This window comes from Peromyscus leucopus, chromosome 7 (assembly GCF_004664715.2).
Source record: "Peromyscus leucopus breed LL Stock chromosome 7, UCI_PerLeu_2.1, whole genome shotgun sequence".
In the NCBI taxonomy this organism is placed as follows: domain Eukaryota; kingdom Metazoa; phylum Chordata; class Mammalia; order Rodentia; family Cricetidae; genus Peromyscus; species Peromyscus leucopus.
The window spans coordinates 55,278,744-55,299,085 of record NC_051069.1 but is presented as its reverse complement, the minus strand read 5'-3'; the positions used below and the strand labels follow the sequence as shown (position 1 = coordinate 55,299,085).

At 45.7% G+C, this 20,342-nt stretch overlaps 1 protein-coding gene across 1 annotated transcript; it reads right to left on the bottom strand.

Annotated features, from left to right (window-relative positions):
• Window positions 1-978: 978 nt before the first annotated feature.
• Window positions 979-20,123, bottom strand: Med17 (mediator complex subunit 17). The gene is made up of 12 exons (XM_028874052.2): window positions 19,723-20,123; window positions 17,295-17,461; window positions 15,606-15,825; window positions 14,303-14,439; window positions 14,138-14,222; window positions 11,821-11,973; window positions 10,738-10,868; window positions 9,533-9,717; window positions 5,961-6,098; window positions 4,225-4,342; window positions 2,628-2,787; window positions 979-1,502 (listed from the first exon to the last, which is right to left on the bottom strand). The coding sequence occupies exons 1-12, from the start codon at window positions 19,964-19,966 to the stop codon at window positions 1,291-1,293; spliced, it is 1,950 nt and encodes a 649-aa protein (XP_028729885.1). The 5' UTR covers window positions 19,967-20,123; the 3' UTR covers window positions 979-1,290.
• Between the last annotated feature and the right edge of the window lie 219 nt (window positions 20,124-20,342).

Genomic DNA, 20,342 nt, shown 5'->3' with positions numbered 1-20,342 from the left:
TTTTATTTATTTTTTAAAACAGAATCTCAGCTGGGCAGTGGTGGCACACGCCTTTAATCCCAGCACTTGAGAGACAGAGGCAGGCAGATCTCTGTGAGTTTGAGGCCAGCCTGGTCTACAGAGTGAGTTCCAGGATAGCTAAGACTACACAGAGAACCCGTCTCAAAAAACCAAACGGAATCTCATGCAGATCAGCTTGACTTTGAACTCCTGATCTTCCTGTCTCCAACTCTAGTCCTGGGATTATAGACATGTGCCACCACACTTGGCATGTCTCCTTTATATCTCAGACTTGTCAAATCTCAAGTCAAGTGCAGCCAGCTCTACGGAAGGTTTTATACAAAGACTCAGTCACCACTAACAGGGGAAACAGGGCTGTATCGTGGTAGCTTTTCTTGGTTTCTGTACAAAGTGAGGCAGGACACCAAGTCCAAACACCGTTAGGGTGAAAAACACGGAACATGGCAACTGTCTAGAATCACACTTCACAGGCTGAAGCAGAATTGTCACAAATTCAAGGCCAACCTTCGATACAGAGTAAGATTGTGTCTCAAAACACAGAGCAAAAACTCACACCGAAAAGCAAGATCTGATGACCTCTTTCCGCTGATAAAGTCAGACTCCTAGGAACCAGGAAGCATGGAGAGCAGGGTGGGCATGTCTGGAGTGGAAAAGCCACGTAAGTGGGAAAACAAGTGCTAGACCGCACCCATCTCCTTCTGCGCTCCCTGAGGAACTTCTTAACCTGCTCTTGTTGGCCCAGGTGAGTGAGATGGGCGTCACTTCCCAGACCCCCAAGAACCCAGTGCTGGGGAAGACAGCTGCCTGTGGGTGATCTTGGTGAACTTCAGGGGAAGGGTCGGCTGTGCTCAGTGACTGTGTCAAAGATGTGCTTCTTAGGTGGTTTTTAAAGAGACAGGAGTGGCTGATTTGATACAGCTTACATTCACAAAGTACTTGGAGATTTTAAACACCAAATTAACTTCAAAGATAGGATTTTTATTTTAAAAAGCAAATTCAAGCCCTTAAGTTAGTAATGTTTTCAGTTTAGCCATATAAAAAATGTATTATTTTACATCTCCCCATACTGTATACTACAACTGTACATAAACTTTCCCTTTCCAAAGCACTCGTCACTTATAAAGTGAGGGTGCCAGCTGCTAACTTTTACACAGTGCTCCTGTGAAGGACTGGAGTGCCAGTACTTATATGGAAGACATCTCTCCTTTGTGCTTGTAACTGATCTGCAGACATCCAAGTCAATGTTTTTGGAACTTGTTCTGGAGAAAATCACAACAGACAGGGGCTCAGTGCAGACATGAGCAGCTCCATTTTATAAACAAAATTACGGCCCTCCATCTTGTTCCACTGAACCTCCTTGAACGGTCCACGGAGATGACTCCACTTGCTGTCCTGCAAAACATCACTTTTCGGAAGGTCTTTGCACTGGTTCCGGGGAAACTGGACCATAATCTTGCTGCCACTCTCAGGTCCGTTACGAACTATTGAGGAAACCAAACATCAGCACATATACTGCAACTCAGGAAGTGATGGAAAAACAAACTTCGTTCTGGGAGCACAGAAACGTACCCAATCTCCTTAACAAGTGTTTCAGGAGTTGGCCATGGCGGGGCACACCCCTAACCCTGGCATCTGGTTTGGCACACTCTGAGGCCTGGCACCTAGTGGTGCAGTCTGCAGGATCAGGAGTTCAAGGCTAGTTTTGGCTGCATAGTAAGTTCAAGGGCAGTGTGTCTCAGTTCCAAAATACTGTATTTATTAATAATTTATGCATGTGTATGTATGAATGCATGTGTGTATGTATGTGTGAAAGTCAGAACACAGCTTTTTTTTTGAGGGGGGGATTTCGAGACAGGGTTTCTCTGTGTAGTTTTGGTGCCTGCCCTGGATCTCGTTCTGTAGACCCAGAAGACAACTTTCAATTGTTACCTCTGACCACCATGCGGTTCTTGGGATCAAAGAGGTCATCAAAGGCACATCATGGCAAGTGTCTTTACCTGCTACACCACCTTGTCTGACATCCAATGCCAAATTTTTGCTCACACTCTAAGATGATTTAAATATCTTTGAATTATTTGTTCTATAAAAATTAGACAAGATGTGCCAGGTGTGGTGACCTGCAATCCAAGCCCTCAAAGGCTGAGACAGGAGGACCAAGGCTGGCCTGGGCTACAAAGTAAATTTAATGCCAGCCTGAGCTACACAGAGTTTGAAGCCAGCCTAAACTGCACACAAGACCTGGTCTCCCAGAAAAAGAAAAAAGTAAATAAAGGGAGAATGCTTGGTTTTAGTGAAGTTTTAACTGATGCAGGTAAGAATTAAAAAATGGCCCCTTGAACTTCCCAATATTCTTAGTTATAAGAACAGAAGGCTTGCTTAGTAAGTTCTCACACACATTCTTTCCTCCCTCTGTCCTTCCCCCTACACACACACACACACACACACACACACACACACACACACACACACACACACTCTCTCTCTCTCCTGTCTGGAGTAACAAATAACATCAGATAACAGCAGTGTAAACATGTCAGCTCATCCCAGAGATAACATTAAAGCATAATGTTACAGAGCTGCCTCCCATTTGGAGCAGTGGGAAGTACCTGAAATAGCATAGTCACCACTTGGGGAGGCCACTGTGATGGCAGAGGCATTGCCAATGCTCTCTATGGGTCCGAGTCCCACATGATTGCTGAAGCTGAGGACCTGCCAGCCCATAACCTTGGCAAGCTGCTGAACTGCGTGCACCTGGTGCTGTGACATCTGTGAATGAGAAGATGGGACTGAATCATAGGCCCACTTTGGTGATCTGATGTAATTCTAAGTTTGTTGGGGTTCTCAACCTCTGGCCCAAAGTTGAGGACTTCTGTGACTACTAGAGGAGGGCAGATCCCACCTTCCCTGCAGAAACTGCAGCTGCCTGGTACTGTCCCTCTGTGTCCACTGGCAGCTGGAGTGCAGACACCATTAGCTTACTATGTTCTCTGGCTTTAGTAACAGCAGCCATCTAAGCAGGGGTACCTAATGCGGCCGGTAATGCAGAATGGTAAGGAACAGAGTGGGTCAGGTCTTGTCCTCCTGGCACTGTCCCTGGGAGGCTGGCTAGGTCAGTTGGACATCATAACAAAAAGCTGCTCATCAAGTGGCTTGTTCTACACGACAGCCCTCAAGGCCAGAAGACTACTGACCTCAGGCTCACATGATCAGCTGACCCGTAGTAAACAGCATCCTCCCTGTTCTTCACTCTCATCCGGTAGAATGCACTCTACCACCAACAGCGAAGGCAGCGGTACCACCACTACCCGCTTTCCCTGGTTCCTGTCCACTTGCAGACCTTGGTCTCTAGACACGCCATTCTCTGAGACACTCCAACACATCTGTGTGCACTCCAGTTAGCCAAACCCACTTAGGGTGTAACCAGGCAGGGCTAAGTTAGCCATGGCCCTCACAGATGCACCTCATTACCAGGCATCACAGAGATAAATCCTCTATGAGAGCACTGCACCTGGAGGAACTTTAACATATTTTTTTCTTACTTTGTGTGAATAATCATTATTTTACATTAGCATTAAAACCAACCACCTACATTTCTGCCACAGTTCATCACTGTACTAGATAATCCCAAGCAAGAAGGGAAACCAAAGCCCTTACACTCCAGTGTCAGAACAAGCCTGGACTTTCTGTACTGCCCTTTCAACAGGAGCAGCCCTCTCCAGGGCCAAAGACTCAACCACTGCACTTGTTACTCTGGATAATGGCTGCTGTAGTTGGCATCTGTCTTGCTCTCTCTGCTTTCCTTGGGCTAATACTTCCCCACCCCAGAGAGGTCCTATTCCCCTGCTGGCTACAGAACTGCACATCCTTCACTGCACCACAAAGAAGTGCAAATAAAACCAGGACAGAAGATGAACCAGAAGTGTGCACTGGAAATAAATGACAAGGTGGAAAAAATGGTTTCTCCTTCTGTAACCATGGCAGTACTGCTTGTCCAATGTGTTCGTTAAGCAGTTAATGACAAGGGACTTGAGGCGTGAAGTGTGGCTGGGCATGTACTGCACACTAGCAATTCCAGCAACCAGCAGGCAGAGGCTGGGGACCACTGGGCTGCACAACTCATTTCAGGCTGGCTGAGCCACAGTGAGACCCTATCTTAAAGAAATAAAACAACAAAATCTCCAACCCAAACAGCGTGCAGCATACCTGAGACAGAAGGAAATCCTGCAGCTCCTGCTCCTGATGAGACAACGTGATCACCCGTCCGTCTCTGTGTACAACTCGTACCTGCTCAACACCAATGTTCAACTGCAGCTGGATGGACCTGCAGACACACACTCCAGTCTGTACAATCGCAAGGCTCTTGACATCATGTTGACAGCATGGACAAAGACGCCAGCAGTTCTGACAACCTAAACTAACCTTTATGTTACCGAGAGGAGGGTGGTTTCTCAGCCTCCACCGAATGGGATCCAAGGCAGACTTCCTAGAAGTCTGCACCCAGCACTAGCTCCACAGCAGGCTAGTTGGAGTCATCATAGGACATGCGCACAGCAGCACACTTCATCCCCCAAATGTCAGGATATGTGGGACTGGCCCTGACTTAAGAAGTGGATAAGAGTTCTTGCAGCCAAGCCTGAGGACCTGAGTTCAATCCCAGGTACCCACATGGTGGAAGGAGAGAACCAACTTCCACAGATTGTCCTTTACCTCTAGGCATGTACCATGGCATGCATACACGACAGTGCCCAAATAAGGAAATAAATGGAAAACACACTCCCCTCAGTTCCTTCCATCACATACTTTTACTTTCTGTACTTCATCTCATCTTGGTTACTGTTATTGCAGATCTGCTGCTCCTCCCTCACGGGGAGTGCTTTGCCCACTCACAGTGGCCAGCTAGCTGTCTTAACTTAGCATCTAAGCACTTGCAGAGCCTGGAGAGGCAGGATCAGGTCTCTCAGACCAACACAGGGGTTGCAGCTGTACCTTTTTACTGCGGTTTTTAAAGACAGGATCTTGTTTTGTAAAGCCCAGGCTGGCCTTGCCTCACTGCAGTCTTTCTGCCTCCACCTCTCAAGCTCTGGGATTACAGGTGTATACCACCACACCCAATTGGGGATCAAACCGAAAATACACTTCTTTTTGTTGCAATGTTGGGAATGGAACCCAGGGCCTTGAACGCACCAAACAAGCATTCTGAGCCATACACCTTATCAAGCATCTGCCTAAGAATGCCAGGACAAGGACTGTGCTGATCTTCAGACACACAATGGTCAACCTGGTTGAGAGAAACAATTATCAACTCATGCATCAGAAGCAAGGGCAACGCCAAGTCAGGAGAGAACTACAAACTCAGACTGCCCTGAGCAGACAATGCTGAGTGCAGACTCGGATGGCCAAACTCACGCCTGACACACTAGACGTGCACAGCCTCTAGACAAGAACTGACACAGGCTCGTCTCAGCAAGTGAGGTAGCTTTCTGCTCAATGCTGGGGCTCATTTTCCACTTTAAAACCTAGGCATGTTTGACTGGGAGCCCACAGGCTGCATGTGGCTAAGGAGAGCTATGAATATGGCCCACCACAAAGCTGCAAACACGAGAGTTTATGTGTTTTTAAAAAAGATTTGTATGTGTAGGTAACATATGTGCAGGCACCCCTGGAGGTCAGAAGGGAATCTAAGACTCCCTGGAGCTAGAGGTACAGGCAGTTGTGAGTCACCTGATGTGGGTGCTAGGGACAGAACTCAGGTCCCCTGGAAGAGCACTGAGCCATCTCTCCAGCCTCTTACCTCTTGTTTTTGCAAATACTTTACAGGTGATATAATTTATGGGAACTCCATGACAACTAGCAAATAACCTGAGGCTTTATAGAGTCCCTTGGAGAAAGACACAGCCAGACCTCAGCAGCGACCTGTGTGATGTGCTGGGGACACTTACTTGCATATTTGTTCATAACCTTGAGATGTGATTAAAACTTTGACACTAGACTCATAAACGTCATTGATGTTTGACCAGTGGGCCTGGATCTGGGGATCTTCAATACGACTTGCCAAGCTGTCAATCGTTGCAGCTGTTCTTTAAAAGGAAAATTAAAAAATTAAAATCATCATATACATGAAAGCATCAATTTTACAAAAACCTAACCTAAGCATTTTCATTTCTGCTTACTTTTTGATCATATCAGCATCTAGAAGGTGAAGCTTCTAGAGACATGAGCTGATTATGGGAGCCCCTGCACACACACTGCTCTGTTGGTCCCAGTTTTGCACTGTAACACACACACACACCACCTCTCATTATCCTGACGGCTGGTTCCTTTACGACTCCATTCATCCTGTCCTGCTCATGAAAGCTTATCACATACAGTAAGATACTTCCTAGGTTCCCAGGTACTAATCTGTCACGCACCATTCACAGGTGTTAGTGCCTGATCTCTGGCAACAAGTGACTTGGGACACACCCAGACCTGTTATTAAAATCATAATCAAGGCAAACCAGAGCCTTGAGCACAATCCAAACATACTAGATGCAGCTCAGTGGCAGAGGCTTGCCTACCAAGTGCTAGCTGCCAAGTTTGATCCATACCCCGCCCCCCAGCCACTAACTGGGGAAATAAATCATGGAATATGTATCTAATGCTATGTTAACAGCTACTAAAATATCTTTGAGAAACACTTAATGAAAGAAAAATGTATAATAGTAATGATTAAATGATTCTAAATTTTTTTGTTTTAAGAGATAGAGAGAGCAGGAGCGCGCACAGGCCTATGAAGAAGAGGCAGGAGGAAAGCACACCCGAGTCCAGCCAAGGTCTACATAAGCCGCTATCTTACTGGGCCTATGGTGTAGGCTAGTGGGAGAGTACTTGCCCAGCACTCACAGGCTGATCCAGCACTGCAAAACAAAACAAAAAAGTAACGGGACTGGCTGGGCATGGTGGTGTACACTTTTAATCCCAGAACTCAGGAGACAGAAGTAGGTGGAGTTCTGTGAGTTCAAGGCCAGCCTGGTCTACAAAGCAGTTCTGGAAGAGCTTCATAGACTAAGATCCTGTCTCAAAAAAAAAAAAAAAAAAAAAAACAAAAAAAACCCACCACCACCACCAACAAAAATCACAACTCATTCACTGCACACACATGTAAAACATCACCAGCATATTAATGATCCTCAGGTGTGGCAGCATGCATACAAGTACCCTCCACACTACACATTTTGCACATATTTCAAGGAATATTTAACTTCATGGTCAATGAGAAAAATGTAAGACTAACAACACATTCATATCAATACCATCTATCACTGAAATCCATAAAGGAAAGCAGTACCTTAGACACAGCACTTTTATGTTTCTAAGATACATCTGCACAAGTTACGCAATTTGTCCCAAGCCCAGGCTTTTATTTACACCCACAGTGAAGCAGGAATAAACAGAGGGCCTTGGACACTAAGGGCATTAGTGATTAGACTGGTCTTGAACCCCACCTTCCTTCTGCTGCATCACAGCACTCTAAAACCTCTTCCTAATTTAGCTGACTAGAAGCTGAAGGATCCATGTTTTCATTCCTGCTGGGACCATAAGCAAACATCCTAATAAACCATTGTAAAGAACGGAATCTGCCTCCAGGGGAAGACAAGCCCTTGTCTCTTCCGGAAAGGTTAATCTGGTGGGGTGAGGCGGGGACCTAGCTCGTAGATCACCCCTAGGAAGCGAAGCAGGCACCTTAAGATAACGTGTGCTTTTCTTTCCCAGAAGGTCTTCCCCCGTACAGTCGCAGGAGCCACTACACGGTGAGGGTTGGCTAGGTCTGCCTAGCCTGTTCAGGCCTGACTCAGAACGACAGAACTATTTCTTTTTCTTCTGTCTCTTTTCCTTGGGTGCTGGCAAGAGCTCAGGTTGTGTTTTTAGCTCCCTAACAACTGCCTTGGGCTTCTCTGCTCTTCTGCTAAAGCTCCCACCTTCCACTGCCTCAGCTCAGGTTGCACTCCATGGTTCCTTCTCTTCTCCACTCTCCTTCCTTCTGGGCGGCTGGGAGACTCACAGCTTTCCTGTCTCTCTCTCTCTCTCTCTCTCTGTGTGTGTGTGTGTGTGTGTGTGTGTGTGTGTGTGTGTGTGTGTGTGTGTGTGTGTGTGTGTGTGTGGTGTGTGTGGTGTCCCTTTTAAACTCTAATAAACTGTTTTATTCTTAAGAGGGGACCCTGATTCCCAGGTACCACTAGATGGCTCTGCTAGGTCCCCTCAAGATTTATTCTGGTAATCTTTCCTGATGTTTAACTTACTTTAAAAAAACAAACAAAAAAACCCAAAAAAACAGGATTTATTTATTTACTTATTTTTACCTATATGTATGTCTGTGTGAAAATGCTGGATCCCCTGGAACTGGAGACACAGACAGTTAGCTGTGAGCTACCATGTGGGTGCTGGGAATTGAACGTGAGTCCTCTGGAAGAGCAGCTAGTGCTCTTATTAACAGCTGAGGCATCTCTCCAGCCCTCCTGCCATTTACTATTTTGATTGACAGAGAAAATAAACCTGTTCCTGCACCCCTAGATAGCATCACCATGACAACTGGGAAGAAGACACTGAAAATCAAGACATCCATCAGCAATATCACCTATTCACTGACAATGCCACAGACCTTCCAAGGCAAGATTATCAAGTGGAAACAGACCTCCCCCATCAGCTACGGTAACGATGGAGAGGGCAGCCCTCAACAAGATGCCCTCCCTCTCATGACGCCCGCTATCCTGCAAATACTGAGCATGGAAGACGGACAACAAAGCCGGCGTGGCAGCGCGTGCCTTTGGTGCCACACACAGGCAGAGGCCGCAGACCTGTCAGTTCAAGGCCAGGTCTACAGTGAAACCCTTCTCAGAAAGACAAGGCTGTTTGGGCTTACACAACCTTGAGCTGTTATCTTTAGCTGGGTAACCTTGAGCAAACTGACTAAATTATCAAAGCCTCAACCAGCTCATCAGTGAAAATGGCTTTAATGCTATTTGCCCCCAGTAACAATTAAATCAACATGTGAGAATAAGGCCTCAAGGATGAGCTGCCAAACAAAACACAAAACCAGGAGAAAAGTTGTTTTCCTGGCTATCAGCCAACTGTTAGCACCAGTTCAGGGTAGTATTAAAAACAGAGCATTCAGCCAGGTGGTGGTGGCACACGCCTTTAATCCCAGCACTCAGGAGGCAGAGGCAGGTGGATCTCTGTGAGTTCAAGGCCAGCCTGGGCTACCAAGAGTGAGTTCTAGGGAAGGCTCCAAAACTACACAGAGAAACCCTGTCTCAAACAAACAAACAAACAAACAAACAAACAAACAAAAAACAAACAAAAAAACAGAGCATTCAGCTAGCTGGGAGGACCCAGTCCATCACCATAACCTTACTCTCAGCCGCTTTCTCCCTGCAGGAAAAAAGAATTTTACATACACTCAAAATGAACACACATTAGAGAGAGCAGGAAAAGGACCAATGTCAGAGAAAAGCAGTAATTTCTTCATTCTTACCTGTTCCTCAGAAAAATATGCTTGGCTTGTTTGATGATTTTTTCTAGGAGTCCTTCTGTGGACTGTATTGAATTAATTTCATTTTTATCAAAAGCTTGAGGACCTGAAAGTCTCATTCTCTTGTGGCCAAAAGGAGCACTTGCTGGGTGAGGCATCACGACGGAACTCAAGGTCTGTTTGTGAAACTGACAAAAAAGCCACTTTAATAACCAGTGCCTATGTAATAAGCGTGACAAAAATGTTTAATCAAAGCTTGGCTCAAATTTTTTGAAATAATGAAAGTAATGAATTAAAAAGTAATCTTGCCAGACGTAGTAGCAATGCTTTTAATTTCAGTACTCAGGGGGCAGATGCCAGCCTGGTCTACCTATATGGTTGGTACAGGTTAGCCAGGACTACACAGTGAGACCCTGCCTCCAAATCATCATCATCATCTTCTTGATGCAGAGATAAATGCACTGAGTGGCCATGGGCATGACTCAAGTCTATAAAGAGGAGGGCTCCTTTGAGCTGTCATTTTTATCTGGAAAGTTTTAAATTACAAAGCATTCTTCATTAAGTCTCATATCATGATCAGATGAACTGTCCTAGCCTATCTGGTAGAACCCAGGAACATGTAATACTGAGACTGAACTGAGAGCATCACCCATACTAAGCAAGTGCCCAACCCTGAGTGAAATCCTCAGTCTGAAAACCTTTTAAAAACACAGGCTAGGGGCGTTGTGGCACGCTTAATAGCACTGGAGCAGAGCAGGCGGATCTCTGTGAGTTGAGCAGCCTGGCTACAAGTGAGTCAGAAAGGACAAATACACAGAGAAACCCTGTCTCGAAAAAAAAAAAAAAAAAAAAAAAAAAAAACACAGGCTTGTCACCATTATGACCAACGGAACGCCACCTTGGGAGTTGGGGGTAGGGAGGTGGGAGGCTGGAATATATTCATCTATAGAGATTCTCAAAACAGGGTATTACCGTGCAGCTCAGGCCTCCCCACCACGGCCACCCTTTCTCTGTCCAGTGGCACATGCTTCTCATGGTAACTCCAGAACGTGCTGTACATCCCTAGTGCTACAAGTTATCCTGCGAGCAAGGCCCATGCACTGTGTCTCTGAATCCCTTGGCACACAGCAGCAGGCCTTTCCACACTGCGGCAGGTTGCCGGCGCAGTGGTGGAGGCTGTGCACTGCTCAGCCGTGCTCAACTGTTACCTCTCTGATCAGCAGGTGCAGGTTGTGCTCCAGAACATAGAGGTGATCCTCCGGACCCGGCTTCTCGGTGGCACATTTCTGGGACTTCTTGTCATTTGAGGAGTGGCACAGGGAAATGGACAACTGCAAGCCTGTGTAGAGAGAGGCAGGACAGATGCAGAGAGCTAAGCACTGGACACGAGACCAACTTCACAAAGGACAATCAGGCAATGCACCTGACTCAAGACTCTCTCCAACTGCTTCATGTGAGCACCTGTACTCCACTGACCCTTACTTAACATGGTAAACTCCCACAGGCCGGACTCTAATTCCAGATTAAAATGTGGTGCTGCTCCTGAGTGAGCTGAAGGCTGGGGGAAATGCAACTCTTGTTTTCACAAACACACCATCTTAAAAACAAGCTTTTCTAGGTCTGTTTCAACATGCAGTTAGTACCTGGTTTTAACAGGCTCTCCTCCCTGTTCCCAAAAGTAAAAGGGAAAAAATTGTTCATGTCTAACCCTAAACAAGTGGTTCTCAACTTCCTAACGCTTTAACCCTTTAATTCAGTTCCTCGTGTTGTGGTGAGCCCCAACCATAAAATGATTGAGTTGTTACTTTATAACCGTAATTCTGGTAGGAGTTGTAACAGAAATACCTGATATGTAGCCCCAGAGGGTCACGACCCACAGGTTGAGAACCACTGCCTAAACCACGAGCACAGCTATGACAAATGATTTCTAAGTTAAGCCTGTTTGCTTCTGAACAAAAATCTCATGTCTACAAATTAGGAGGAGTTTTGCAAAGTATTTTTAAATTGAAACCTCATTTAGAAAAGGCAATATCCTTGAAATAAAATGCCACTTGACAGCAGCTACTGAACTACAGCAACTACCACAGCACCACACATTTTTAAACACAATCTGTGAAAGCCAAGATGCCCCCATCAGGACACAGAACAGAATGGGCGGCACCGCTGGCCCACAGCATTACTGGATACACAGCACAGCCTGTTCCTGTAGCTCTTTCACAGCGCGAGTGCACACACACCCACCCACCCCATAAAGTCCTGTTTACAGGCCTCAGCAGGCTGGCTGCTCTTACTTGGGAAGGGCTGAGAGATGATCTGGTTTTTCACCACAATGTGAGGGATCTGAGACTTAATCTGAACGGCTTCCCGAGAAAGCTGTGCAAAAATTTCTTTACAAAGAAGGACGTTTTGTGCTGCTTCTAATTTCGTCTGCCAATGTGGGGAACCTGGAAGACAGAAGGCATGTATAATCCCAGTGTCCAACCAGATTATGTACACAGTGCACAAATGATAACCTGACTTCATAATCAAGGTTCGGAAGACTGGTAGAGTCTTTTCTCCAACATGAAATCTCACTTAACTTTCTGACAATTTGACAGATGCAAACAAACTTCTGTTCATTTTCACCACTGTCTCCCCTACCCCTTTCCTCTCCTACTCTAACTCTTCGTCCAAAGACCCCCCTCGTGCATGTGCGACAGAGACAGAGAGAGACAGAGACAATACAGACAGACAGTTTGTGGCTGCTCTGAGCATGAGAGTAGATTATTTACAGGAACGAGATTGAGATTATTGAACACGAGATTACCTACAGGAATGTAGGCAGCTAATCAGTGGCTACATTGTAGAGGGCTAGAGGTTCTTGTATACACAGATAAGCACTGGAGAACCCAGAAAAATTAAACACCCAGGCTTATCTCTTCAAAGGGAGGATATGTTTACCATGTCCTCCTCCCAGGATACTGGATAAGGATGTATTTTAAAACCTGTGATCCTTCGCTGTCTATAGAGACAAGCTTCACCCACATTCCCTGGAATTTATGTTTTATTTGTCGCAGACCTTTCCCTTTATATCCTGAGCATTGCTTCTAAGTCCCTTAATCCCAGGCTGGGTGGTGGTGGCGCACGCCTTTAATCCCAGCATTCGGGAGGCAGAGCCAGGCGGATCTCTGTGAGTTCGAGGCCAGCCTGGTCTACCAAGTGAGTTCCAGGAAAGGCACAAAGCTACACAGAGAAACCCTGTCTCGAAAAACCAAAAAAAAAAAAAGTCCCTTAATCCCATCCTTGTGACGATGTCACGTGTACTTTACAACAGCCTAAGTGACTTCTATGTTATCACAGGACCAGGCCAAATCCTGAACTCCCACGGACGTTACGTTCACTGCAGTCATTCTCCCTAGACTTTTATCTTGGGCACTGTCTCTGAGTCAACAGAACATTTTTAGGGAAGAAGCCAGATGTACTTTGTAAAGAGTTTCAATGTAAACATGACCTAAGCTTTGTTGTACACACAGGACTGAGTTAATTGTTATCAAAACAACTTTTTTTTCCAAAATTGTGCTGTGCTTAAATATGGCTAAAATAAATGACCTGGTGTCAGACTCTATAAGTCTGAACCAGTGACAGCTGACTAAGATGCACAGTGATGACTAAGATGCACAGTGATGACTAAGATGCACAGTGATGACTAAGATGCACAGTGATGACTAAGATGCACAGTGATGACTAAGATAAACAGTGATGACTAAGATGAACAGTGATGACTAAGATGAACAGTGATGACTGACTTAGGTAAGTCAGTGATGGCTAAGTCAAGATGAACTGGTGATGGCTAAGATGTGCCAGTGCTGCTGACTAAGTCAATATGAACCAGGTTCCATATTTACCTCACCCGGATCATTTTCTGCTGGCTGTGAAGACTGCAGGGACCCTGCACCACACCACAGAGGAAAAGGCTGCACCTTGCCTAGAAACATCAGCTGCCTAGAGTCCCTCGGTAAGGGCCGGGACCTCCTGAGCCCCTCGGCCATCCACAGTAAAATGGTGAGGGCCCGGTCTTGTACTAATCCGCAGCAGGTAACCACAGCCACGGAGAGCACCGGTGGAACGGGTGTGTCATACCCAGAACACACTGCTTCACAGCCCTCCTCCCCACCTCTGGCTCCTACGTTCTTTCTGTCTCTACTTTCATGGTATTCCCTGAGCCCTGGATGGGTTGAAATCTTACTTCTTTTACAATCTACAAAAACACCCAGCTCTTCACTAGCGGTTTACTCGTAAATTATAAGAAGTTCACTTCCAGAAGCAATCATGGCTCTTACCTCTTGCAATTTCAGGACACAAGAGGCTGAGGCAGAAGGATTATGAGTTTAAAGTCAAAGATTACCTCAAAAAGCCAGAACAGATGACAGTTCTTTGAGAAACCCATGCCCATGCTCGGGGTGCCTTTCTGAGCGCCCCTCCTTCTCTCAACCCTCAATGCTTAAACCGTCTTCAATAACCACCAGCTCTGCTTTTAAAGATGGACTTCCTACTATTTTCACAGCGCAGGTCTCTTTTCCTCTTACTGACTATAAGAGTATAGAGTGGAGGTCGGACGCCATGACATACCTGGCTTGGATTTGGGCAATGGTCTCTTAAAAAGGTTGACTGTGCCAAGATCACCAATGTCCGGAGCCTGTTTCTGAATAGAAACCTAGACAACATAAAAAATGTTAGCAAAGTTGCTTCTGGGTAATTGGCAAGAAATGGCTTGGAAAAGACTCTAATCAGTACCTTGATGTATGCAGACCCCTCTAAATCACTAGGAATCTGGACATCCAGAGGACAGTAATCTTCTGGTATCTTTTTATCCAAATCAATGTCTGTATTCTTAATCACTTCAAAGGTGCCATGATGGGGAAAGAGAGAGCCTAATTGGGTATTAAAGATGAAAACAATTAATACAGCACATGAACTGAACACAAACTGTCAAGTATAGCATGTCACACCCACATCACTAAAGCATGAATTCTTTCCACTGGAAATGTGTATGTGCAGAGAGAGGAGACACTGCTGAGCCAAACCAAAAGAGGAAGTGGACGAGAGGTAGAGGCAGGTAATCTACACAGTGTGAGGCCAGCCTGGGCTACACAGTGAATTCTAGGCCAGCCAGAGCTATACAATGAGATCGGATGTCAAAATAAAACCAAAAGACAACAACAAAATAATACTACGCAAGCATGGTGGTGACCTCCACAAGCCACACACTGTAACTAATGGAGCGTTGATAAAATGAACATGCCTCTACGAGTACATTCCTTAGATCTGAGTTCAGCATCAGAAGGACAGACCAACAGTGCTTACAGTACTATTTCCAGCCAGTTCCTCTACTTTTATGTGAAGCACCTCTGTGCAGGTCAGAAGTCTAAGTAACTGCTACATTATGAGTGGATGGTTAGGTCCAATGCCTGTCTAACAAGGGAAGACAGTCAGGATCTTCTTGCAGTTAAAGAATGCAACTAAATTCTTCTATAATCTCAAAGGACCACCACAAAGAAAAATTAAATATCTGCCCATAATTGTTTTGGGAAAAAGAACTTACAATGTCTAAAAGCAGAAAGCCCCGATTCATCTTGCAGTAGAATTCACATCAGTGTAGGAGCCTGACTCTGGCACAAGGACTCTGGTACACTTCTACTACTGTTCTCAAGCATTCCAGCAGGAATGCCTGGCCACCTCCCATTGAGCTCTGAACCTTAAACAGCCCATCCTTGAATGTCTCTAAAAGGTTTTCAAACTGATGGTAGGTTGTTTATTATAGGACTATAGTAAGACTGGTCTGTGTGGGGTTTTAAAGGTAGGGTCTCACGTAGGCAAAGCTTGCCTTGAACTGTTGACCCTCCCACTTAGCCTTCAAGTGTTAGGATTCCAGGTGTTTGACACCAGGCCCTGCCAAGAATGTTTTGCCTTATAGGTAAAGAAATTAAATACCACTGTACAACAGGGAGCTGAGAAATGATCACGACAGGAGGCTGGAAGACATCCTAGTTTACCCCCTTTGCTCACACAAAGCAGTTTCTAAGGTCAGAATCTGTACCCGCACTTCTGTAGCTCAGGTCGCCCAGGATCTTATCTCCAACCTTCCTCAGTTTCCAGTGCTGCCGTAGCCTCAAGAGTTCAGAGTTGAAGTCTCGCTGGAGCTTGTTTTCCTGGTTCTCAGTCACTGACTTGGTCAGTCTTTCTGCCCCCTTCAGTAGGATCTGAGCTGCTCCGGCAAGGGATTTCTTCTTAGAGATCAGCTGCAGTGTCTGAGGACTCTACCAAAAAGAAGTCAGCATCTTTCCTGTCCAAAACTGGAGTTCCAAAAATTTAGATAACTTTAAAACTACATCTCTTCTCAAGCAGAAGTCCGTAATGAAAACAGGGAGGAAGAGGGTGACAGTCGGCAAAGGGCTTGCCGTGCCAGCACGAGGGCCTGCTGAGTTCCAGCCTCAGCACCCACACAGAGCCCGGGGCAGCCACACGCACCTGTGACCCCAGTCCCAGGAGGAAGGACAATTCCGGAGGCTTGCTGGACAGCCAGTCTAGGCAACTGGTGAATTTTACATTCGGAAAGAGAAGCTGACTCAAAGATAGAGTAATTCAGAGAGCAATTGAGGCAGACACCCAAAGTAACCTCTGTCCTCTCCACCCTTCCACATACAAGTACATACACAAATGAATAACTGTAGAGGAAGACAGGTGGGTGGTAAAGTGACATACACCAAGACTCTGAAAACACTTTTCCATGCAAACCTTCTTTTAAACAGAAGTAACCTGTTTCTTGGCCAAGTTACAAAAAGACCTTAAGTCAAAACTGCCACAGTGGCCTAGAAACTAAACTCAGCAATGCACCACCCAGGGCAGAGCTAGGCAGGGCCCTGTCCTTATTCACCATCCCAGCCCTACCCCGTTCATATCCTTCTGTGGCACTCACACTTTACAGTAAAGCCCAAATCCCTGCTTAGATACAAACTAGGCATAGAAACCACCACCTACACGGCACACATCAATGCCCAGCTTACAATAAACGACTATGACGGGGTAGGTACCTCCTGGGAACACACTTTAAACCCACTAACGTGCTTCTGAAATTGTGACTGGCGTCAGTCACACAGCACTACACTCACTGACTGAAGATGTTGAAAACTGACCTCAGATTGTGGATACCACAACAACCAAGTGGTAAGTCTAATAAGTGCAAGTTTTCTTACTGTAGGAATGTATCAAAAAATAAAGCAAAAAGACACAGGTAAGTTTTATAAAAAGGCCACAGTCTTCTATGACCAGACTGCTCTGAATACCCCCAACCTCAGCTGACTTTAGAAGCTAGCTAAGCTGGGTGAGGCTGGCTAATACTCGGATGGGAGAGAGACCATATCACTCTGTCCTACTTAAAGGAGCCTGACTCAAAGATGCTCCTCATCTGTGAAGCGCTCAGTCCTTACATCTTCACGGGGACTTAATTTTTCTCTTTCTTAATAACAATGTTACTCTATTATGTGAGCATGTGTGTCTGTGCATATGAAGAGGTCAGAGGAGTGTCTGATCTCCTGGAGCTGGAGCTGCAGGCAGTTGTGAGCTGTCTGATATGGTCGCTAAGACTGAACTCCAGTCATCTGCAACAATATGTGCTCTTAATCACTAAGTCAGCTCATGGATTTAATTTTTCAAGAAAATAAAATGCATACAACCAAATGTTGGTCCCAGGACTTAAGAGAAGCTGTTTGGTTAAGGCCACATGTACCTGTTTGGGAGGAAGCGAATCCTGAGAGACGGGGTCCAGAGTCATGAACTTTTTGTCCCTGACAATACTGAGAACATCGTAGAGTACACACATCTCCGTGAGGGCACTTCGCAAATTGTTCCTCACTGAGTCCCAAGGCCACAGAGAAGGTTGGAATTTTACCAGCCCTGAAAAACAGAAAGGAAAAACAGAAACATTTTACTAGTTATATTGAATAAAAGGCGGTTTAATTAGAGGTTTTAACAGTATGAAAAGGGAGCTGGAGAGATGGCTCAGCAATTAAGAGTACTGACTGCTCTTCCAGAGGACCTGGGTTCAATTCCCAGCACCCACATAGTAGCTCATAGCTGTCTGTACCTCCAGTTCCAGGGGATCTGACACCTTCTCACCAATGCACATAAATGAATTTAAATAAATTATTATTATTATTTTTATTTATGAAAAGGAGAACCAGGTTTTCTTCCAAACCATCCTTTTTATCTCCTCCTCACCACACTATCTTGAGCTGTTAACATTTACACAGCATTCCTTCTATGGCAAACAAATGCAATCTAATTTCCACAGGCCAAATCTGTCATTGTGTCTTAGGTAGACACTCAAATATCTTTTTGAACCTAGGGCTTCATTCATGCCATACAAGCACTGAACTGTAAACAACCTGCTCCCTTCCAGCATTAGAACTTGAATCACTGTAGTGGGTTTCTAAACTGTAAAAAAACAGGCAAAGCCTCAAATGGCCTTCAACACCAGCATTGCTATTGGCTGCAAGAGCATATTTTCCTTTTAATCAATGTTTAATACACGCTCACTCCACAGAATTCAAGCTAAAAGCATCAGGGAGTGAAAGTGAGTTTTCCTTTATTCCCAGGTCTGAGTATCCTCCCTTCTGAGACATACCCATTAACCGTGGGGATAAACCCTTCCAAAGGTTTTTCCGCTAATTTACACACATACGTTCCTATTCTCCTGCTACTTGCTCTTTCCTTCATTCGCTGTGTCCTAGAGACCCCTCACACCAGCACATAGGACCCATGCATTCTTTCACACACCCTAGGACAGCAGATCTCAACCTCCCTAACACTTCGACCCTTTAATACAGTTCCTCATGTTGTGGTGACCCCAACCATAAAATTATTTTTGGTGCTACTTGATAACTGTAATTTCACTACTGTTACGAATCATAATGTATGTATCTGGTAGATAACCAAGGAGGTCACAACCTGAGAAACGCTGCCACAGGACATTTGGAAACCTGAAGGCGTGTCACATTTAAGCACTCCTACTTAATAGACAGGTCAAGCTCTTCTAATGACGTCAGTACTGTAATTCAATATATACTTGTGCTGTATAGTTCTTTCTGTAAGTGGGGGATTTAATGGATCAAATGGATCAACTGCTGAGCTGATCTACCTTTCAAAACACAAGCCAATAATAACGTTTTAATTTTCTACCAACTTTATGAAAAATTACATTTAATTTTTTATTTACTTATTGAGATGGTATTTCACTATTAGCTCAGACTGTTGTGACCATTTAGAAATCTGCCTCTTCCTGGTGAGGGCTAGGAATGCCTGTATTACCACACTCTACATGAACATCTCCACTTATACCGATCCTGTCGCATCACTAAATCACGAACTGTGGTTTCAAAAAAAAATAATAATCTTCTGATAATGAGGATAATCTAAAACCCAGTCTGGTTGCTTCTCCAAATTCCTCTCTGAGTTTTGTTTCCTTGTATTTCACTCACTTCAAAGCTTCCGAGGTCATCTTTAAGAATCACCTGTCTCCACCAAAATTCCCGCAAAGCTTTCAGCTGTTCTAACAATCAATATAGCAGTTTCTCAGAAAACTGGGAACTGATCAACCTGAAGACCCAGCTCTACCACTCCTGGGCATATACTAAAGACACCGTATCTTATCACAAGGGCATACTTGTTCAGCCTTAATATGAAGGCTTTTGCCTTGTTTTATTTTATCTTCTTTTGTTGTGTTTGGTTGTTTTCTCTTGGAGACTTGCTCTTTTCTGCACGTAGATGGAGGGGGAGTGGACCTGGGCAAAAGGGGAGGTTGAGGGTTGGCGGAATTGGAGGGAGGGGAAATTATCCTTGAGATGTATTGTATGAAAGAATAATCTGTATTCAATAATAATAATAATAATAATAATAAAGAATATCTAAATTTGTCTCCCCCCCCCCCAAAAAAAAAAAAAAAGCCGAATGCTTCTCCTGGCTTGCTACGCTGTACACGACCTGAGTCCAGACTAGGTCGGCCTTCGCATTGCAGTTAACACATCTCTACAGTGACGGCTGCTACTCATCACCTACGTGCACAGAGAAGCACCGTGACAGGCTCAAGGCCGCCTAGCTCTTCACCACAAGACGCACTTTACCCCTCGGGAAGACCCTCGGGGCAGAGAACACCTCACCCTCCTCGTCGTCCTGCTCGGCCCCGGCGCCCGCCCAGTCCTGCGCGTCGCCGTCGGGCCCCGCCGCCTCGTCCTCCTCGGAGCCCGAGCCCTGGCTGAAGTCGATGCGCTGCGCCAGGCGCGCCAGGTTCTGGGACATAGACAGCGGCTGCAGGTACGTCTCGGTGCCATCGAGGCCCACCTCCTGCACTTGCTTCTCGCAGGCCGACTCGATGCTGATGCGCACGGCTCGCACGCCCGACATGCTGGCAGTGGCCTGCGGGCAGCACGGTGGAGACGCAGTAACAAGGAGGGACGCGGAGCCTGCACGCCACACTCCCCGAAAGCCGGCGCCTGCCGCCCAGACGGAAGCCAACCGCACACCACCACCCCACAATGCTCCGCGTCGCGCGGAACACTTTGAGCAGGCGTGGAGGTCCAGCTGCTCGGACACTTCCGGTGTGCTGCACAAGGGAGCCGGAAGCTTCCGGTCGACGGAGATGGAGCCGCTGCGGCAAGGCAGGGTGGGCTGGTCTGGAAGTATCTCCGTTAGTTGGTTAATTGGCAGCTTGGCTTTTGAAATAGCTTCTTTCCTACTGACTTGATTAATTTGTTAACTGGTTATTGAGACGCGTGGCTCC

Bases quoted from the DNA above. Each gene is read 5' to 3' on its own strand.
- Med17 (XM_028874052.2), bottom strand. From the start codon at position 19,966: ATGTCGGGCGTGCGAGCCGTGCGCATCAGCATCGAGTCGGCCTGCGAG. The intron at 14,223-14,302 runs GTACTGATTAGA...TATGTTGTCTAG, and splicing joins AGGGGTCTGCATACATCAAG to GTTTCTATTCAGAAACAGGC. The intron at 10,869-11,820 runs GTAAGAGCAGCC...CTCTCTACACAG, and splicing joins CATCTCTCAGCCCTTCCCAA to GCTTGCAGTTGTCCATTTCC.